Genomic DNA, 21,372 nt, shown 5'->3' with positions numbered 1-21,372 from the left:
TGAAATTTCTCATACCACATAAATGCCTCAAGATACATTTTCTCTGGAGCATCTTTTTGAGCTAAATGGGATGTTGTCACCATTCATCCCTGTTCTACACTGGAACCCCTTCATGGGCTACTGCTGGATTAGCCAGAAACAGCAAAGAAAAGTTCAGAAGAAAGGTTCAAATACTTATTTTCCAAGAGTAAAAGCTTCAAAAGATGATACAGGTAAAAAGATTTACTTTCAAAGTTGATATTTTTTTTTCTTTTTTTTTTTTTAACTAGGAGATACTGCCACCTTTGGAGTTTCTACACTGGAACACAGCTCATTTGTATCATGTATCAGATTTGACATGCTTGAAGAGCTTTTTTGATTTTGCATAATTAGCAAAGTCAAAAGCAAGTTTTATGTATCTCCTTTCTGAGTGAAAATAACAACTCTAAATCTTATCATCTGAAATAACATCATAGCTGGAAAGACTATTTAGCCTGAATGAACTGTTCTCTCATATTAATCACCCATTATGAATTGTTTTGCCTATTTTATATTCACCTACTTTAGACCACAAGACATATTGAGGCCACAACCTGATTTATCTCCAGTACAGCTATGTTTCCTGTACACCTTTTTGTTTAAAACAGAACAAAAACCAAAATCAAAAATCTACACTGCCAGAACTTGTAATGAAAGTCTGTCTTCATGGTGAACCCACTTAGATGAGATAAAACCCAGCACTTGTGTTTTCCTTTCCACTCAACTAAGATTTTCAACAAGAAATACTTTTACTTTGCTTAATAGGCACAATAAAAATTGCAGAGCAGCGGATCACTAGAGTCTCCTTCTGTGCAACATTTACACTGAGCTGCAAACATATTAATATTGATGTTTTCAACACAAAAACTAGGACACTTTATTGAAGGATTAAACTACAGTCTCTAAACTCATACATTTTTAAGGCATATAAGATATGTCAGCACAGATAATGTGATTCATGAAAAGTTCAAGTATAGGTTACTGTCAGATAACTTTTAAAGCAAATTATTACTGGAGGGGAAACTATCCATAACTTGCAGAGAAGCATTTCTGTAATGTGAACAATGAACCTTGTTTCTGTTGTGTTTTTAAGACATTTCCAGTTATTAGAACTGCATTTCACTATCAGATTAATTTTAATTAAATGAAAGTTACTTTCTTAACCCTGCTTTATAATGAATTCACTAAGGCCACAGGTCATGTAAAATGACACGACAATGAAAGGTGGCACATCTGGAATATACGTGTTCCTTTTTCTCTGAGGATGTTTGACCAATAACATACAGATGGGACTGACAGAAGACTTGCATACAAACATGCAGTACTAACCAGAAGAACGAGTTACCGGATTCATAGTGGTTATCACCCTGCTTCTGAGCTCGCACAGTCAGGTCAAAGTTTGAGCCTGCGTTAGGCCAGGAGAAATAGAACATCCCAGAGTTCAGTATTTTCCTCAAGGCTGTTACACGCTCCTCTTCCTTTGTTTCTTCCTGGAGAGGACAGAAATCTGTTGCAGTAATTTTGTAAACTTCAGCGTCCAGGATTTTTCCCACCGACGTACAGCCCGTCACCAGGATCAGAAAGTGCAGCCGAGTGTTACCTAGAAGGCGATAGTTACAGAAGGGTTACAGGAGGACACAGCCATGTCGCTTTGTTCTGTCATGCGTAATGCTGACAGGGCTCCAGCAGAGGACAGCATCTTTGCTTCAAAAAAGAAAAGCAAACCACTAGCACATCATCCACGTTCATTTGCATTTCTGAGTTCCTTTTGACTGTAGGTGAGTAAAATTGCATAATAATCCACAATACTTATACCTATCCACCCTCTTCTGCATCAGAGTGCATTCCTCCCTCTTAGTTCATGAAGTGCAATGAGCTTTCTGTCACATCGCTACTCAAAAACAGATTTCACCCCCTGGAGATTTGATAAAGCGCTGGTCATTTGTGAGATTAAGGACATTCTTTGCTGTGGGTTTTTCAACTGAATTCTGAATTTTAAAGTTATCGAGCCTACAAAGGTTTCTGCTGAAGCTGGCTTTGTTTAGCTGTTCAGAAAGATTCTGTATTACCAATTCTCAAGATTTACTTCTTTTTGGTCACAAAACAGAGCATACACTGTTAGATGACAACCTCAAATATTGTTAGAAACTATTCTATCTCTCACAGTTGTGAAGGAGAGGCTGAGACCATGAAGCAGCTGAACTCGAGGGCCCCAAAACTCAAGGATAAATTGAAACTTGAAAACATCATCACAATCTTTAGTACACAGAAGGATTTCAATCTCTGTTCACCCTCTCTAAAATGATAAAGTAATTAAGCAGCAGCAGAACAATTGTTCTGAAAACACTGGTTCTGCATGGAAGAAACGGTTTTATTCACTTAAATTTTTGCCTCTTTGCCTCTTACGGAGACAATGTCATCCTACTAAACCCAGTTTGTAAGAAAAGGTAGAAGTAAGCCAAGATTTATTGCTCCGCAAAAGCAGAAACAATAGCTGACCTGCCCATTGCCTGTCACTGGGCCCTATTTAGCTAAGGGCATGGTGACAGTCTGGGGCAGCAAGGTTTCAAACAGCAAAAATAAACATTTTGCAGGACCAGTCTCCAATACTCCACAGTGGCCCAGCATTCAGAAATGCAGACAAGCTGAACTGCAACAACTGTCTTGCTCTTGAAATGTCAGCAGCAGAGCCCTTGATTCCAGACCACTGGTAAGCCACTAAAACCAGAGTTGGGGCTGGCTTTCAGCAGAGTCACAGTATTTGTGTAGGCACAGGGGATTGGGATGGCAGGACAAGGTGGGAGATCGGATTTTACTCATTCTGCTCTGTTCTGCTGACTTCAATATTGCATAAAGGCCAACGTAGGTGGTATTTATTAAAAAAAAAAAAAAAAACAACTGTTCATCATATTTCTTGCTGTAACAAGGGTATGCTGTGTTCTCCTTCTCGTGTGTTTTAAAGCACATTTTCTGTACTTTTCTAGACAACACTGCAGCGGAGGATTACAAATACTTATAACGTGATAGTTTATTCCTTCTTTGCACATGAATGTGCATAATTATAGAAGATTAAGAGTAGAAGGTGACATCAGTTATCACCATGGTAGCTCATACCCAACTAAATTCTGCTTTGCAACCTCCAGAAGAGCTAAGGGGTCAGCTCTCTTGCAGGAAAGCCAATAGCTTCTGTGAAACCCTGCAACACTAATCAGCTCAGAGTAAACTCAATTCATGACAATTTGAAAGCAATGCATAGAAACGCTACTAATATATGCCTTACTATCAGTCACCTTCAGGGATAGAAAATCACTAGTGACAGGCTCAGAGAGCCGGCTGGCTGGGACGCTGAGACAAGGAGTACAAGCACTGCCACAGTCTTCAGCAGCCTTCCCCGGAGTGCCAGGGTCATGCTGTGCTGCATCCTTGCCTGATGTTCCCTGATGGGTGCGCTGCTCTTGGCTCACTGCAATATCCCAATGACAGCGCTCATGCCTGTGCCCTGCCCTATCCTCACCCACAGTGCAGATGTAGCCACAGGGTCCTGAGCAGCAAGAGAGCTCTGCGCAACCCCTCACGTTCCTAGAGCCTCACGAAGCAAAATTAACGCTACTAAAACACTATTCAGCTATTCATCTTTTAACTGTCTCCATTAAAATCTAATAAATTATTCACCACAAAGCTATACACAGCAAAACACACCTTTCCTCATGTTTTCCTCTTTGCAGGCAATATCAGCTTTCGTTTGGGAATCTCTTCTTTCAATCTCAAATCTCTTTGCTCACATTGTCTCAACCCTATCGCTCTCCCTTTGATCCAGGCTGCTTACAATTTTACATGAACTGACAACTACGTTGATCAAGCTTGTGATGGAAATGATAACTGAGCTACCTTCACTTCACTTTTTTAGTTAGGCATTTTCTCAGCTTGAAAATGCCATTTCAAAGGAAAAAAAAAAAAGTGTTACATATCCAAATAGTACCTCATGTGGCAGAAACCTACCATTACCAGCCACAGGACAAACACTTCTGCTTATTTGTCAGTTACTGACTTAACCACTTAACATGGAAAGAGATGTACCAAGCACAACCCTACTTAAACACACTTAAATTCACAGGTAGAAATTGCTCTGATTCCTTCCATCAGGACAGATACTACTGTTACTAGCGCACGTAACTTTTATAAGAAGCAAAATTTAAACTGACTTTCTCCATTTCTAAGACTTGTAGATGCTACGTCCTTTGGTAATTGTTCATTCAATGGAAGGAAAACAACAGTTTTAGCTGACAAGAATTTACTGAGAGATTCTTTTAGTTCCCACGCAATTCATTTTTATTATCCAGCATTTCCCACAAAAGAATGCAAGAAGCTGCATTCCTGGCTTCCTAAACCCTCCTCCACAGAAAATCTCCTGCTCTCAACACAACTTAGAATTTCTGACACTACAGGCATTTGTGAAGCCACAGCATGAGAAAAAAAGAGGATTTTTTTTTAATGAAATTGTTTTTTCTGAGCTAACTATGAAAATATCAATGCTAATGAAAAAGAGAAAGCTGCAACACAGAGACATTCCTTAATACAGCCATAACTACTCCATTAATTCCTGAAGCTTTAACTTTTCAAAACCACAGCTCACTACCATTTCCAATACTGTGATTATAGTAAAAATATTGCTGCTTTTTAAGTTTGCAGTGAAACTGTTCCTATGCAAATAGCATTTAAAGTACTATCCTAGCACCGGTCACCACGTTCAGTCCAGACAAATCCACCTGGCAGCAGCATTATGAAGCACACTGTTGGGCTACCCCCTTTGAAACGAGCTAAACAGTATTCAGGGTGTTTATATTTGCTCTGACCAAAACATCTATAGCTAAATGGATTTAGAAAAAGACAAAAACAAACAACACTTAAAGCCATGAAATGAGCAGTCAAGCCTGAACCAAAGCTACACCCTCTCTGGAGCTCCTTGCACATCTGGAGTAGGAGACCAAACTCCAGTCTTATTTCTTAAAATAGGAGCCCACAGCTGTTATCACAAAAAAGTAACTAATAGAGGTACAATGGGAGGAAAATTGCACTAATTTGTCCTTGATGTCAACGAGCCCCAAAGTAGCAGAAAGCATGCTGCATTCAGTCAGCAGCTGCAAAGTGAATGATAAATGGGACCAGCACTAAGGCTGACTAAAAACATCCCAGAAAACAGAAAACTTCTTTCCTGTGGTGTGGTCAGGGCTACAGGTCTGGCACTCCCCCTCCATTCTGTATCAACAGCCACATCAGCTGCTGGGCTCTCACAACAACAAAGCCTTTTCTGTACTTCTTTTCTCTTCTAAACGTTTACAGATAATTTAATGTACAATCCTGCTTTGTATTTGGCCTTTCTAAACTTTAGACACAGCTTCTCAATGGCTTGAGAGCAGCCCTGAGGAGAAGGATTTGGGGGTGTCAGCTGATGAAAGACTCAACATGAGCCAGCAATGTGTGTGCTTGCAGCCCAGAAGGCCAACTGTATCCTGAGTTGCATCAAGAGAAGCATGACCAGCAGGTCGAGATTTAGACTAGAGATTAGGACGAAAATCTTTACTGTGAGGGTAGTGAGACACTGGAACAAGTTGCCCAGCGAGGTTGCGAATGCTTCCTCCCTGGAAGCATTCAAGGCCAGGCTGGATGGGGCTGTGAGCAATGTGGTCTAGTGGGAGGTGTCTCTGCCTATAGCAGGGGGTTGGAACTAGATGATCTTAAAGGTCCCTTCCAACCCAAACCATTCTATGATTCTATGAAAGTGATTTAAGAACATTAAGAACTGCAATAGGCCATCACAACTGTAGAAATGTCTCTAATTCCCTTACAGTTTTTTTCTCTGAATAAACATTTGAGTGAGAAGTGAAGCATTTCTTATGAGATCATTATGTTGTCCCATTATAGCCATAAATCATCACAATAGTCTGTAAAGAACCCTTTTGAAGAAATGTTAGAAATGCGTTGCTCGCAGCAATATGCGCTGAGTGCCCTATTTATTAGATTGTACAAGAGAGGCAGAGGAGGGAGAACTTTTTGGCAGAGAAACAAGACAAAAATAACTTCTGTCCTTATTTGTTTTTTAAAAGCTCTTGTGAAGCCAACTGCTTTAATGGAAGTTGAGCAAGCTTGACCCAGGAAATGCAGTTCTGGTACTTGACACCTACAGTGAGCTGCACTTTCTGTATTTAACCTGTCTACTTAACTCACGACAATTGTTTCCCCTGTATTTTGTGAGATTACTTCAGAGTTGCCTGTTAGGAGCTATTGTTTAAAGAAGGTGATACTCCGTTTACACTTTGTCCTTTTTAACTTGAATATTTCACATAAGACCACCTTTTCCTTTTAAAAATGAATTCAGTCCAGTTTTTGATCACTCTCCATTCCAATATTAATGCTATCTCCTTACATTCCCTCAGCACGTTCCATTTCCACAGGATTTTATCTCCTCACATATCTCCACTTCACTTTATAGTCCACTAAAAAAGAAGTCAAAGGTATTTATGCCTCTCATCTTTCTTCAAAATTAGCAAGAGTGCAGCAGACGATCGGATTTTAAGCAACTAGCTGAAAATCTCCAATGAAATCTATATCAGAATGAGAAAAAGAAATGAAGTTTTTCAAATGACAGGTTTAGCCTCAAATATGTTCTTTCTCTCTCTTCTAGACAATTATATATTAGGAAATGCTCTAGAGAAATAGAAAACAGGTACTTAGTTGACATTTTTGCCTTTGAAAATTCTTCCTTTAAGCTGTCAAATACATTACATGTACAAGCGTAGGAGTATATACAGACAAATGATGTCAGCATGCCTCCCTAAATAAAGCAGCTGCACTAAACTAAGTAATCTACGTGGTGATGGTGTCAAAACACTACTTTCTATGTGCACCTTCCTTCCTGACATCACAACATTTAAACCAAAGGCTGCAAAGCCAGCTCTTAACACATTGCTAAAAATGCATATATACTGCAGCAAGATCTTTTTTGGCAGCAAAATCTTGGATGAGATACAGCTCAGAAACACTGTACAATGCATTCTGCTGCCACCCATCTCACAAAAGACAGCAGAAGAACTTAGTGAGTCATGTTAACAGACAGAAGTACATAGAAGTTAATGTTATCGCTGAGGGGAAACATAAACTTTGTGAGTCAGCTTCACATATTTCATCTTTTTTGTGAAAAGCATGATCTACTCTGGCAGACATGCAGTGTGATTTATTTGGATTCCTAAGTAACGATATTTACAGATTAATTAAAGTGCTCAGAGACATCTTTTCATGTCTTGAAAGAGTCTCCCCTTCTGCTCTACAAATATACTCTTTTTAACATCCCAGCGGAATGTACTTTTAAAAATATTTTCAGTTAATTTATTACTTATGATCTGCAGGTTTCCAGCGGTAAGAAAAAAAATAGCGGCACTCCTGAACAAAATGCATCTGATCACTGATGGGCAGTGAAGAGCTGGCCAATTATGCCCTTGTTTGCAGCTGCTAGAATACATTACATAAAAAAAGCAAAAATGTTATATTAACTTTCTAGCGTTAATCTTTTACGTAAACAACAGCTAAAGGGATGGAGCATACTTACATACAAAATGGAAAATATGAGACTGAAAAAAAGTGGGCTACCTTTTTTACTGGTGAAATAGCAGGCAGGCAATCATCTTTGCTTTTTAAAACGTGCTTAGCAGCAGACAATGTTTGCTTACCTTTGCTTACCATTACAGCATGACCCTCCTGACTTTTCACTCAATCACAATTAGGAGTTGGCCTCCAGTAGGAACCTTTTTTAATCCAATTACCAATACAATTTCTAACAGTGCTTTCCAAAGGAAATCCTGTACCAGTACTTGTAATTTAACACTAGAACAAGACAAAGGTGCAGTGACAGAGCTTAGAGAAGAAAAACCTCACACTTTACAGGCATTGAAGCAGGTGTTCAAGAAGAAGTAAGGACATGAGGAATGCAGAAATAAAAAGGAGAAAATAAGGTTGACTATATTTCATACCCCATCTGAAATTATTCACTTTTTAATATGAAGGCTAAAACCAGATATATTTCATTTCCATCACATATAAGGAACTCATCTGTGACCTGAAGAGTTTGATCACATTCCTTCACCATTACAACAGGATTAATTAGACTCCTATGAGGAAAAACAGGTCCAAGTGCCAAGAAAAAACAATCACAAGCCCTCCATTTTTAACTGCATTAACAAACTGATAGAAATCTCCATTCAAATGCATAATTAATTCTACAAGAAACAAAACAAACAAAAAGCCCACACTCATTTAAATAGACTAGATGGATCTAGATTTTTAAATGCTGACTCGTAAATCTTTTGGACTGCAGCCACCTCTTCACATCAGTCTCACATCACATTCCTTGAGCCATAAAATGGCAAGTGAACTACAAAAAGATACGCTTCATATACTGATTTAAATAAGGCAGTGCTCATGCCACCACTGCCTTTGACAGATTCCTTGATTAAGCACCAAGTCATATGGAAATCAGTACTGTAATTCCCTCAAGTCAAAAGTAAGGCTTACATTAAGAAGACCATGGGAACAAAGCTTATGCTGTTTTCCTTCATGAGTACAGATAAGGTTGGAACTGTATAATGCTTTAATTTCATTAACCTTTTGTTTTAATGCATCCTCTTCATCAGTAGATTTGAAGTATGCTGTACAAGGTACTATTACCTTCAATTCAGTGACTGAAGTCCCCTTCCTAAAACATGCTATTTCCATTAAAATTCCTGTAGGCAGTGTAATAGCAAGTCCCGTGCTAAATCAAGATTCCCAAACTGTACCAAAATTGAAAGTACTGATAATAAATATTCCTTATTACACTAGCTGAAGTTAAAGGCCTGCTTCTGCAAATATTTATCCATGAGAATTTCCCAATTAAAGGCAGTTGCCTTACTGGGCATTATAGCAAGGACAGGGAATCTGTAGGACTGCAGTCTCGAATAACCATCATTTTTTACTGTTTAAACATGATCCTTCAAAAAATAAAAAAATAAAAAAATAAGTGAGAAAACAGAATTTGCCTTGTACAAATGTGGCAGAAAAAAAAATGACAATTATCTTCAGGCAGCTAAAACAGACAAAACAAAAACGAAAATCCAAAATTCTTAGGCTATCACTTAAGTATGCTTCTGGCATAGCACAAAAAAGAAACAGATCTTTTCCAGACTATAGATAACAGGCTGCATTAGCTTTCACGTGCTAAGTGGACAATTCGAGCCATTTGGCACTGCAGCACGCCAACACTGTCTGCACATTTTTGTAATCTCAGTCATACAGATGGTCACTCACCAGATTTAAGCTGAAGTTCTCCTAAACAGCCATAAGCATCCATGAGTTTTTCATATTGTCCTTTAATTGCATCCTTTTCTTCTGGAGCTGAGAAGCAAAATGAAAGACAGCAAACCTTAGTTTTCTGTTCTCATTAGATTTTAAGATCGCTCTAGTCAACATCAAACCAATCCTGTTGATCTCACTCAGAAAGCAGAACTACACAGGTAGCATTAAAATTCTGTAAGAGCACAGCCATTAAAAAGAGATGGGACAAAAGTGCAAGGCCTTTCCACACATCATCCTAAAAGAAAGAAAGGGGCACTCTACCCTTCTAGAAAATGTAATGCTCTAATTCTGCAGCAGAGATGTTAGCAGATGCCACATTCATTTCAAAATACATAAAGGAATGTATAAGCACATTTGCACTTTACACTGATCTGAACTAACAGCAACAACAACAAAAAATACAAAAACAACTGTCTGGCCATAAGCTAAAATACAGTCTATCTTTTTTTAACATACAAAAAGAGATGGATTCTGTTTCCAGATTCTGGCAGCCTAATTTCTAACAGAATCAGATTTTTTTATAGGAGATAACGTAATTCAATGTAGACACACACCAGATGTTGATTTCAAGAGAAACTGAGCTTATACCGTAACAGAGTAAGACTTAGCTGTTTAAAAACAAATTAACAAGAGAATCAGATGCCATTGCTAGACTTGTGTATTCCTGTGTTAATTGACCCCAACGGGCACAAGCATTAAGCCAGAATGTGAACAAACATGTTCCTGCTACCTTAATGCAAAAATAAATTATTTCCTGAACCAGCAAGTATATCTTTCCTAATGAGGAGCAAATTTAGCCTTGTGAATGAGTAAAAGAGTGACTCTCAAATACTCACTTACTTCTTGACCACAGATGAACAGAAACATGGCACTTTCAGAAGTTAGCTAATACTGCAAAATCTTCTGCTCCTAGTAAGCTTCAGCAATTGAAAAAAAGAATGTAAAACCTCCTGGCATAAAATAGGACAAACCAAGCTGCCTGCAACGGATGACAGGAAGGAAAGAAACAGATTTTCCTTTATAAACTTCAAGAGGCAAGATGCTCAGAGAGAAGTTTGGAAAATAAGTGTCCATCTCTGTTGTTCTGAAATGACAGAAAGGACGCTTCCAGTAGCACGATTCCTGTAAATTCCTCAGCAGAGGCAATCCCTCCAAAGGAAATCAAAACACATTTGTCTCGGTTTTTGCATCTGTGAGAAATAAGGAAGAATTAATATTTTTTTTCTTAATTTTATTTTTGCTGCCAGACTTTCACAATGTGTGTGTTTCCATAACAGCATCCTTTAAGAGCTGGGCACCCCAAAACAGAAACCAAACAAAAAACCACCAAAATGAACTTAAGGAAAAAAAGTTTAGATAGAATATAACAATGTTTCATTAAAATATATATATATGCATACCATAGAATCATAGAATCCTGAGAGTTGGAAGGGACCTCTGAAGGCCATCTAGTCCAACTCCCCTGCAATGAACAGGGACACCACAGCTACATCAGGCTGCCCAGGGCCCGATCCAGCCTTGCCTTGAAAGTCCTGGGGGACAAGGCATCAACCACCTCCCTGGGCAACCCGTTCCAGTGCCTCACCATCCTCACTGTAAAAGATTTTTTCCTTATATTTAACCTAAATCTCTCCTCTTTCAGCTTGAAGCCATTTTCCCTTGTTTTTATCACCACAGACCCTGCTAAAGATCTTGTCCCCTTCTTTCCTGTAGCTCCCCTTTAGATACTGAAAGGCCTCACAGCCTTCTCTTCTCCAGGCTGAACAGCCCCAGCTCTTTCTGTATGGTGTTAGGCCTTCCTTATGCATTAAAAAAGAGAACAAGAGTTTTAAAAAAGTGATGTCTCACTCCATGTCATCTCTAGTACATAGAAAAAAGCAGCAACAACACACCAATATCTTTTTCTTAAATTTCTTCTCTGCTGTAGAACTTTATTTTTGTTACTGTTAAAAGAAAAAAGGAAAAAACATAAACAGAATTATTGCTCTTAATATTCCACCTTTGGTAAAAAGCAAAGAATGACAGAAACAGGGAGAGATTTTGATCTCACACTGAGGCAGGACCTTGCAAACTTGCAGGCAAGGCATAATCTGGAAGCATTTCAGTGACATCTTGAACACACAATGATATTCTTCAAAATAAAATTGCATGTCAGAAAGCTGGCCATTAATGTGCCTGATAAAGGCATGATCCAAAAGGATGGAATTTATCTCAGTGTGGAATAAGCAGCACAAGACTAACAGTGAGAAGCACCTGACCCTAGCACATACAGAAGCCACCAAAGTTTCCCAGGCCATGGCAGTGGCCATCAGCTCCTGGAACAGGACATCTCCATGTGCACAGACACCTGGGCTTTGCCAACAGTAGTAGGGGAACACCCTTGCTTCTGGGCAGACCATAAGACAGAACATTTGCTAGCACATCAGCAGCAGTCAGGGTTTCAGAACCAAACAAGCCACCTAAATTGAGGTGCAGCTCCCACCACAAAGCCATAGGAGGCTGTTGGGCTGTGCTGCCTCTCTTTCTGTCTAGACAACAACTTTCCAAAAACTTCTATCGTACAGCACATTCTGATACTTATTCTAGGTTCATTTTGTTCCCTGAAGATATTTGGATTCATGAATCCAAAGCAGGGACAAAATGCTTCTTCCTTGAACTCTGGATACACCTCACTCCTCGGGCCAAGAAGAAAAAAACCCAACCAACACATCTGTGCCGTATGAGCACATAAGCTGGGAGGCTAGGGTATTTTAGTGTGGGGAGACCAAATTTTTTGTGAGGAAAAGCATCTATTTGTCATAGATACTGGAGGCTCCCATCCCATTATACTCCCTGGTGCTACATCCTGAGATGTCATGCTGCTTGGGCCAGAGACCCGCTGTAAAAAATGATGCAATTAAAGAATGACCAAAGTGTGACTTTACAAAGGCACTGAAGAGGGCCTGAGTCAATTTCATATCTTATTACTGGAAGTAATTATTTATACAATTTTAACATTTCTTATTGACACCTCATGTCATCAAAACCTGGTCATAAGACTATTGGCTAGCACCACTAGGACACAAGAGCCACAATCAGAAAGCAAGCAACTAGAAATAGAACAAAGCAACCAATGTGCTACTGGATAAAGAGCAGAGCAAAAGGGAAAAATTACTACAGAATTCTAAAGGACTGTTGATGTACATGGAGAATACAAAACATACTGAACAGAATTGAATAATATTGCAAAGACGGTCTTAGTAGAAACATTTGACAGCTAGATACATCCAAAGACATAGCACTTTCCTAATCAGTAACATGACAATTATTTCTGTGTTTTTCACTTAAAGTTTCCATTGTTGGAGTTTTTATTATGTAAGGGCTTTCTCAAAGCCCTGAAATGCAGAGGCTACAAGTGCTGTCTACTTGAAAATCCAGGATGAAGAATGGAGGTTTAACTACACTCTGCTTACAGGTAAAATCCTTTCTTTTTCAAGAAAAAAGGTGGAAAATATATACATACTTAACAAAAGGAAGTGCTTCAGAAGCACTTGAAGTTGATGAAATTCACCACGAAGTTGTGTTACTTGGGGAACCAGCTGACTTTTCCAAACACACAGTGCATTTGTTCAGTGCTTTACAATGGCTTCAGGTAGCAGAGAGTACACCTAGTAATTACCAAACCCCTCTAAAGCTTCCCACTAATATTTTTTAGCAATCTTTCCTTGCATTAAACATATAATTGAGTACCCACCCTTCTGCACTAATTACAACTGCATTGTGTGTTCGTAACAGCTTTACAGAATTGCACACTGCATGCATTCCTCAAGAGTTTTAATGCTATTTAAAAGCTTCTGATGTAAACAATATGTAAGGTTAGCACATTAGCTGAAAATTTTAACTCTTGTGAAACAAGAGGGACACAATAATTCAATAAAATCAAATTATAATAAATTCAACCAAAAGTGAGCTGTTTCGAAGCATAAAATATTTCAGAGCCACACAAAAAGTCATACACCTACTATCCAAGTGTGACTTCCTGCTTACCAAAGCTGCACATTTGATGCAGTATCTAGCAGGAACTGGCCAGGTGCACACAGCTTCCTTTATTCAAGTGGTGACCCCCAGGCTTCAGCAAGAACCACCACAGCTGCCAGTCCTGTGGTGCCCAGAAAGCCCAGTGACTGCAGGAAGGCACCTCAGTCCCAGGTCCTACATTAAGGGCAGGAACAGTAACACCTACAACTTTCAGGGAAAACCACGGAAAGAGCTCTTCAAGAAGGTCAGGGGCCAGGTTACGGATTCTGGCTCTCCGCTTAAGCCTGATTCTGGAAGTATTTCGATATCCACTTTGTAGCTACAGAAACACTTCAGAATATGTAAGCGCATATAAGTGCATATTTGCAAACTACTGGATTGATGTGGTGGGGGCTTTATTTGTGCTTCTTTTAGCATTTTGGTCAAAGAGGTGTGAATTTTTACAAGAAAGAGCAAATGTGTAATTAAACAAATTTCATATACAAAAAAAATGAGAAAAAAAATACATGCACTAGCATCTTAACACAGAAATACCTCCAACATCTGGTGATATATGAGTTAAGATAAGTAAGTTGCTTCCAACTCCTGTTTTTTCTCAGACAAACCTAAAGTACTTTGTTGTATTGTCATTTACATTCCTAAACTTTTGTTGCTAAAAACTTCCTATTCACATCCAGTTCAAGCTACATAGATGTTATGCAAGTCAAGATGCGTCCTCTAATAGCGTATATGTCAAGCAATGTGGGGTTGGGAAAAGGTCTGTGGTCAGAGTTTCATTTAACAGAGTCTGGATATTCAACATTTTAAGCAATATATTCATCAATTTTCTATAGGAAAGTGTTTTTTCTGCTTGAAAACTTGACAAAGTAGCAGTTTGTTCACCAGCTTTCTCTATAACTGGAATCATTCTTTTCCAGCAAGGGATTATGCTTTCATACTTGTATGTGTGGATCTGGACATTTTCACTCACAGCCAAGGAATGGACTCAAAAGATCACTGGGTTTGTACCGGCCACTCCTGTGGTCTGCGGGCAGCCAAGAACATAAAGGAGAAGTTCCTAAGTCATTGCCCTGGAGCTAGACCATTATCTTTATGTGGCTAATGTTATATATATTCACACAAAGACACTGACAGCGTAGCCAGCATACACAAGGCTTCTGTCAGACAGATTCCTTCCACTATAAAAGGCTTGTAGAAATCCACAGATGGGAGAAGTTCAAACATCATAAAACCACAGAAAATTTTATGAAAAACTGTATTTCATTTTTTTAAAAATAAATAAGAAGTTTTAGGAATACAAATACAATAAAGAGAGGAGTTACATAAATAACCAGGCATATGAGTAAAACAAGTCGTGCTGTTGGGCTCATTGTTTTTGATAGCATGTAACATACAGTAATACATTCACAGTATGTTTGCACAATTACTCATGCTTGATTTCCATAGCCCCACTCAGTGACATATGCGTACACAGAATTGCAAAACTAATGGCAAATGGTGAATGTGCACACAGCAGCGTCTGGCCGCGCATCCCTCCTGCTGCCGGGCTCTGCTCTGGCTTCACCTACACCTGATGCTGCTGAGGAGGCATGGAGATGCTCCACCACCTAACTGTGCCCATCTGCCTCCAGTACAGGCTCATCTCCCTGATCTCTGAGTGACAGCCTGGAGAAAAAACCTCTGGACACACTTGCAAATCGTGCACTTTATCAGCTCTGAATTTTGGTATTTTCGAAAGACCGAGGTCAGTTAGGCTCCATTCTGATAGGTGCTGTAACAAAAATTTTTAATGTCTGCGCATCCTTTGGCCCTGCCCATGCAAAAATACATTTTTGTGATGAATTTCAGTAGCTGAGCATTCCTGCTGACATAATTTCACTTCTGTAATAAAGTTAGAGAACTATATTTGCAGCATTATGGCTATAATATACAGCTCACTTTACCTATGAAGTGTTAAAACTACCATGTTAAAAGAAGCAACAGCATTTCTACCTACATACCCTTCATGTAAGGAAAAGCTTCTGAAGCAGTGATGATTCTTCTTCACACTGCAAGCCTGTAACTCTCTTCCATGGCAGAAGCTAATTTCTGATGTTCTAGTTCAGTGAACTCCTGGAGGAATTCTTTCATGCTGTTAAACTCAAAGCAGTGAGTTTTACCCTCCACCCTACAGTGACATCACGAGAAAAGAAGGAAAAAAACTACTTTCTTTAAAAACACTGTTTAACTTCGGCTAGAACAGAAAATTGTGTGACTCTTACATTGCTTCACTGTACAGAAAAAGGAGTTGGGGTAGCCTGGCTAGGATTCCCAAGGAATTTTGGTTTCCTTGACCTTTACATAAGTTTCTCAAGTTAGACTTCAGTTACAGCCTGAATGTGGTTATTTTATGAATTCCTGGCTTCTCAGACAATTGAAGATCCTCATAACACTTTTCCACTGCTGAAATCGAACATGCAAATATTTTTAAGTATTAAAACTCTGAATTTTGAAATACATTGTCATCATAACCTTTACAATACATCAGGAGAGGAAAAAAATATCTCGTCTCCCATGAGACAGTATCAAAGTTTTGGTTTACATAATTGAAAGGGTTGATTCTGAGCTTGGCAGAGTTTTATGGCCTCTACAGATACTATGTGCATTTCCCAGATTTTGTGCTTATAACATTTCTTCCTCTAGGATGATTCTCAGTCCATTTTGCTACTTAAACTGGATAGCAGGAAAGGAAGTGACTAAACTTCTTCGGGTCAAAATGCAGATGTCACGCCTGCTCAAGAGCAAAAGAGATATTCAGTAATTATTAAGAAAAAAATAACAGATAATGACTAAAATTTGTTTTCCGGCTTTCACTGTCCATCCAGTTATTCCTTTCTACAGTTCTATCAGATTAAGGCTGCTACCGCAAAACTGCACGAACTACTGAACAACTTACATATTTGTTTTCATTTAGAGCGTGGAAGCCTGCAAAAGGCAGAATTACACTACTTCCTCATCACCACAAGCATGCAATTCTTTCTATCTTCATTTCAGAAATGGAAAATCAGAGTAGCCCAAACTAACACAAACTTAGGGCTAGTGTATCCGAAATGTTTTACAGCCAGTAACAACCTGAAGGCAATCAAAACAGAATTGACCTTGTCTCTGTTAACATCTTGACCATGGAGTTTCCTCTTCACAGTCCTTGTAAATTTACCATCACAATACCTGCTGCCGGTTTCCCCTCCTTTTCTGGTCCTTTGCTTCATAAATAGAAGAAAGGAACTAAACTGGCTCAACTGGATAAACTACCTTTTCCTCTAACATAGGAACAGAACCAGGCAAGAAGAGAAACTAAATGAATTAACATAGCAAATCTATTAACACAAAGTCGGCTAGATGCCAATGCATGAATGATCACAGTTATCTCGAGTAGTGACTTTCCAACGGCATGGGAAACCGCTTTTTACAGCAGCCACCACAGAACTGCAGGGGTTGGAAGGGACCTTGAGAGATCATCGAGTCTAACCCCACCACTAATGCAAAATAACACACATTTTAGAAGAGACCATATAAATTCTCTAACCACTTCCACACTTCTAGCTACAGGCATTCAGATGGAGGATAGCAACATCGTGAGAGAAAAGTCTATTTTAAGTTGATGATTCCTTAAATTAGTGAGACTGTAAATAATATTCTCAGTGACTGGTTATACAAAGGCCTGGGGTTGCTAGATGAGCACAGGTCTCAGTTCTACACATGCACATTGGCTTTAGACAGTGGAGTTGCTCTGGGTTTGGATTGGAGTAACAGAAGCCAGATCAAAATTCACTGATGTTAAAGGACAGTTTTACTGTCAATACATTTTTGGATCAGAAAAGGCAAGCACTACGCTGGTCTGTACTACCAGACCTGTCATTTTGACAGCTCACTGAAATCTGGCCAAAAACATACAGAAATTTTTTTCTGCCCATGAACATCCACTATAACAAATGAATTTAACAAGTAACGGAACTCTCAAAGTATCGCACAATATAAAATTCCAGTAACACAAGGCAATGCATGTTGCGGCAGTAACAGAGCTTTATCGGGACTTGTTAAAATTTTTTCCACGTTTAGAACTTTTCATAAAAATCGCCTGTCTCCTGTGGGCCTGGTTGGCCTTCTTCACTCATAAAAAGCCCTGATACCTGACAACCAAACTTGTCAGCCTGGAAGCCTTGCCGCAGCGTATTGTGGAAGATCTGATCCAGCTTCCTGTTGCTCTCCTGGGAGGGCCATTGTGACCAGCACCGTGCAAAGCACTGCGTACACACAGATTTTGCCACAAAGTTCACAGTTTAGCCCTCCCCCTTTTCCCCTAGACGCATTCCACGCCGCAACAAAGGCACAACTGCAGGAGCAGGTAAGAGCCGGCCACAGTTAACAACAGTCTATCAGCACAACGCGAGCACAGCACGTTCTCCTGCGTTACTTTTGCACCTTACCATCCCTAATCACGAGATCCTGAGCGCACCGGTGGCTGCCACTGCCCCGCCTGAGGGCCCCCGGCCGCTCCACCGAGCGCCAGGTGCACCCATACCGTGCATGGCACGAACCCCAAGGACGGGCACGGCACGCAGCAGGAAGCAAGTTCTCTTTGCAGGACGCCAGTCTCAGTCAAGTCATCCACACCGAGCTCTGCTGCGACCCGCCTGTGCGTAAACTGCACGTCTGGGCAGTTGGCTGGCACTGACGCAGCCGGAGAGAAACTTCAACACGGGGGCACCCAGTCCCATCCCGACAGCGGGACCCTCCTCCGGAGCCCTCTCCCCCTCAGCGGCTGCGGGGAGGCTGCAGGCACCCGGAGCACGGAGCAGGCTGGGGAGGGAGCAGCCGGCCACCTCCCGCGCGCGGCAGGGCACGGGGTCCCCGCGCCTCCCGGCCGCTTCCGCGCACCCACGGGTGCCTCGCGAACGCAGCGCGCTGCTCCCGCCCTCACTTACTGAGCGCCGCCATGGTGCCGGCCTCCAGCAGCAGGCAGTCCTGGCGGCCCCGCGTCTCCAGCAGCGCGCTCGGCCCCGGCTCCTGCTTCCATAGCAGCCGCAGCCCTTTGCTCAGAGCCATGGCAGCCGTCGCTCGCAGCACCGGGCGCCGCGGGCCTCCGAGGGAGCGGGCTGCCCGCGGCTGGGCAGCGCCCTTCCCCTCTCCCCCTTTCTCTTCCCACCCACGCTCCCTCGTAAACTTTCCAGAGTCAACTTTGTCCCTCCGGCTCCTCCTCCTCCTCCGGGGCAGGTGTGCTCCGCCAGCCCTGCCCGCGGCGGAGGGGAGGAGCAGCGACCGCCACCGCCTCACCGCGGCCGCACCGCGGAGCGCTGCGGGGGCTCGCGTGGGGCGGCAGCGCCGTGGGCGGGGGGCGGTACGCGCGGCGCCTCGCCTGGAAGGCTGCGGCTGCCGCCCCGCTCCTCCGGCCGGGCCTGCCCCGCCGTGGCGGTGGGGCGAGTCTTGCCCACGTCGCCAGAGAGCAGCAACAGTGTGGTGTGATTTCTAGCAGAAATCCTATTTACACACGGGTGAGACGCGCGCGGTGGGACCACAGCTCTCTCAAAGCCTGGAGGGTGTAAGAAAGTCTGTGAATTAATCGTAATCTCTTCTAAGCAGCAAAGAGATGCCTTTCTTACAGCTGTCTTCTGCAAAAGGCACACCGAGAAGCCTCTTACATCTTTCTCATCTCTCATGGTGGCTTCTTTTCATAGAGAAAAGTGCTTCTTTGAAGTGAAATGCTGGAAGTATTGCTTAAACAATCAGAAGTGCCTATAGACAGCTGCATCACATGGCTGTAAGCAGTTGCCCTGGATCATTCACTTGCGTGTTTTAAAATAACCAAAAATAAATAAATAAAAGGTGGCCTTTTTAACTCGTTTCTTTTGCCTTTGAGGAATGATTATTTGTCATCATCTGTGAACTCCATTATGACAGTAAGCCATCACTTGGGGGACGCTGCTATGCTGCTCTGTTGCCCATGCTTGTAATTTATGAGCAGTTTTTGTCAGTAGCGTTTTTCACAGCAAGTTAAAAGGAATTCTAATTTTGATGCAGGTGATGGTGATAATACACCACTGTTTTTGGTTGTTGCAGTGCAGAGTTGAAAATTTCTCTGCTTCTAGCGCTGCCCTGCGATGGCATTTGTCTTCCCAAGGAACCACTAGATGTGCTAAGCCTCGCTCTCCTGGAATCACAGAACTATTAAGGTTGGAAAAGACCGCTGAGACCATCAAGTCCAGCTGTTGACCCATCCCCACCATGCCCACTGATCGCTTCCCTCAGTGCCACATCCACACAGTTCTTGAGCACCTCCAGGGATGGTGACTCCACCACCTCCCTGGGCAGCCCGTGCCAATGCCTCACTGCTCTTTCTGAAAATAAATTTTTCCTAACATGAAATCTTAACCTCCTCTGGCAAAGCAGCTGAACACCTGCCTGCTGATGGGAAGCAGCAGATGAATTCCTTATTATGCATTGCTTGTGTGCTCTTTATCTCAACCCATGAGTTCTTGCGCTTTCACCTTTCTCACTATCTCCATCCCACCTGGGGAGAGTGAGTGGGCAGCTGAGTGGTGCTGGGCTACTGCCCAGGTTAAACAACTACAACATACAATTTAGGGTTATAAATAAATAAAAAAATAGCATCAGAGTAGTGGAACAAAATACTAAAAGAGAAAGAACTGGTGCAGTTTGGATAATGCTGCATTAAGCACCTCAAACACATGCAAGGAAAGGAAGATACAAGAGGACCTCTGGGTCCACCTGGCCCACCCCTGCTCAAGCAGCTGGAGCAGCGTGCCCAGGCCCACATCCAGGCGGCTTCTGAGGGTCTCCAAGGAGACTCCACAGCCTCTGGCAGCCTGTGCCAGTGCTCTGTCACCTGCACAGCACAGAATTGCTACCCGCTGCTCAGAGAGTACCTCCTGTGCTTCAGTTTGTGCCCATTGCCTCGGCACCACTGCAAAGAGCCTGTCTTTGCCTTTGCATCCTCTCATTCAGATGTTTGTACATAGGGATGAAATTCCCCCAAGCCTCTTCTCCAGCTGAAAAGATCCACTCTCTCAGCCTCTCCCCATAAGGAAAGCTACCCCCTTTCCTTGGTCATATTAGTAACAAGGTAGCGTAAGACTGAGAAAGCAAGTGTCAGAGAACAGCAGAGCACTGAATAAAGCCCATGCAATTTACCATCCTCCCTCACGCAGAACGATATCCACAGTTAGGAATCTTGCCTGACGTACAAGGTGAACGCACAAAGGCTTTCTTTGCCTTATTTTCTTGTAGATAAAATCTTTTCATCTAACCCAAACTATCATTCAATACACAAAAATCAATTTTTAAGGGAAAACACTGAGCTTGATGTCTCACCTTTTAGGGAACGTTTGGAGTTGATCTGTCTTTTGCTGTGGAGCAGTTGTATGTGTCTGACACGGAAACTGATTAACCCCTGAGCTGAGGATTCCCCCAGATGAAATCGTTCTCTTCTCCAGAGCAGCTGTTTTCACCCAGGCCATACACCCTCATTAACTCCTCAGTATATATATATATTTAATTTCATTCTCCTTTCTCAGGGAACTTTTATTTCCTGTTCTTCCAACTCTTTTTGCACTTCCTGTATTTACAGGAGAAGGAGGGAAGTCCTTCTGTCTGTATCCCAATCAGACGGGGAGGAATCCTAAAGATCTCATGTTTGCTGACCACAACAAAAATGCACACAAAATGGCAACACTGCTGAGTTAGAAGGCGAGTCCCTGTGGTAGCAGGATAGCATCCAGCTGCAAAGTTTACTTCCCATTAACTCACCTCCATCAAACAGATGATAACGTCCATTCTACCTTTTACAGATCTTTCAGCCAAGTTCTTTGGCTGTCATGAGAAATTCAGCTGTTGCCTCAGCTGCCAAGGACAGCTGTGATTCCTGAACACTTTTATCTTCCTCCAAGTCACTATTCA

At 41.6% G+C, this 21,372-nt stretch overlaps 1 protein-coding gene across 4 annotated transcripts in view; it reads right to left on the bottom strand.

Annotated features, from left to right (window-relative positions):
* SYNJ2 (synaptojanin 2) overlaps positions 1–18,710 on the bottom strand; it is a 67,178-nt gene extending 48,468 nt beyond the window's left edge. Inside the window, exons 1-4 of one of the 4 annotated variants that reach the window (XM_021391591.1) lie at positions 18,384–18,709; positions 10,243–10,592; positions 9,355–9,441; positions 1,348–1,618 (exon numbers count right to left, since the gene is read on the bottom strand). In XM_021391591.1, the coding sequence (XP_021247266.1) occupies positions 1,348–1,618; positions 9,355–9,397 (314 nt within the window). In that variant the 5' untranslated portion in view covers positions 9,398–9,441; positions 10,243–10,592; positions 18,384–18,709. Of the gene's footprint in view, positions 1–1,347; positions 1,619–9,354; positions 9,442–10,242; positions 10,593–18,383 lie in introns of all 4 variants that reach the window. The other 3 variants (XM_021391589.1, XM_021391592.1, XM_021391590.1) reach the window with 3 other exon arrangements.

This window comes from Numida meleagris, chromosome 3 (genome assembly GCF_002078875.1).
Source record: "Numida meleagris isolate 19003 breed g44 Domestic line chromosome 3, NumMel1.0, whole genome shotgun sequence".
Classification (NCBI taxonomy): domain Eukaryota; kingdom Metazoa; phylum Chordata; class Aves; order Galliformes; family Numididae; genus Numida; species Numida meleagris.
This window is presented reverse-complemented; position numbering and strand designations above follow the sequence as displayed.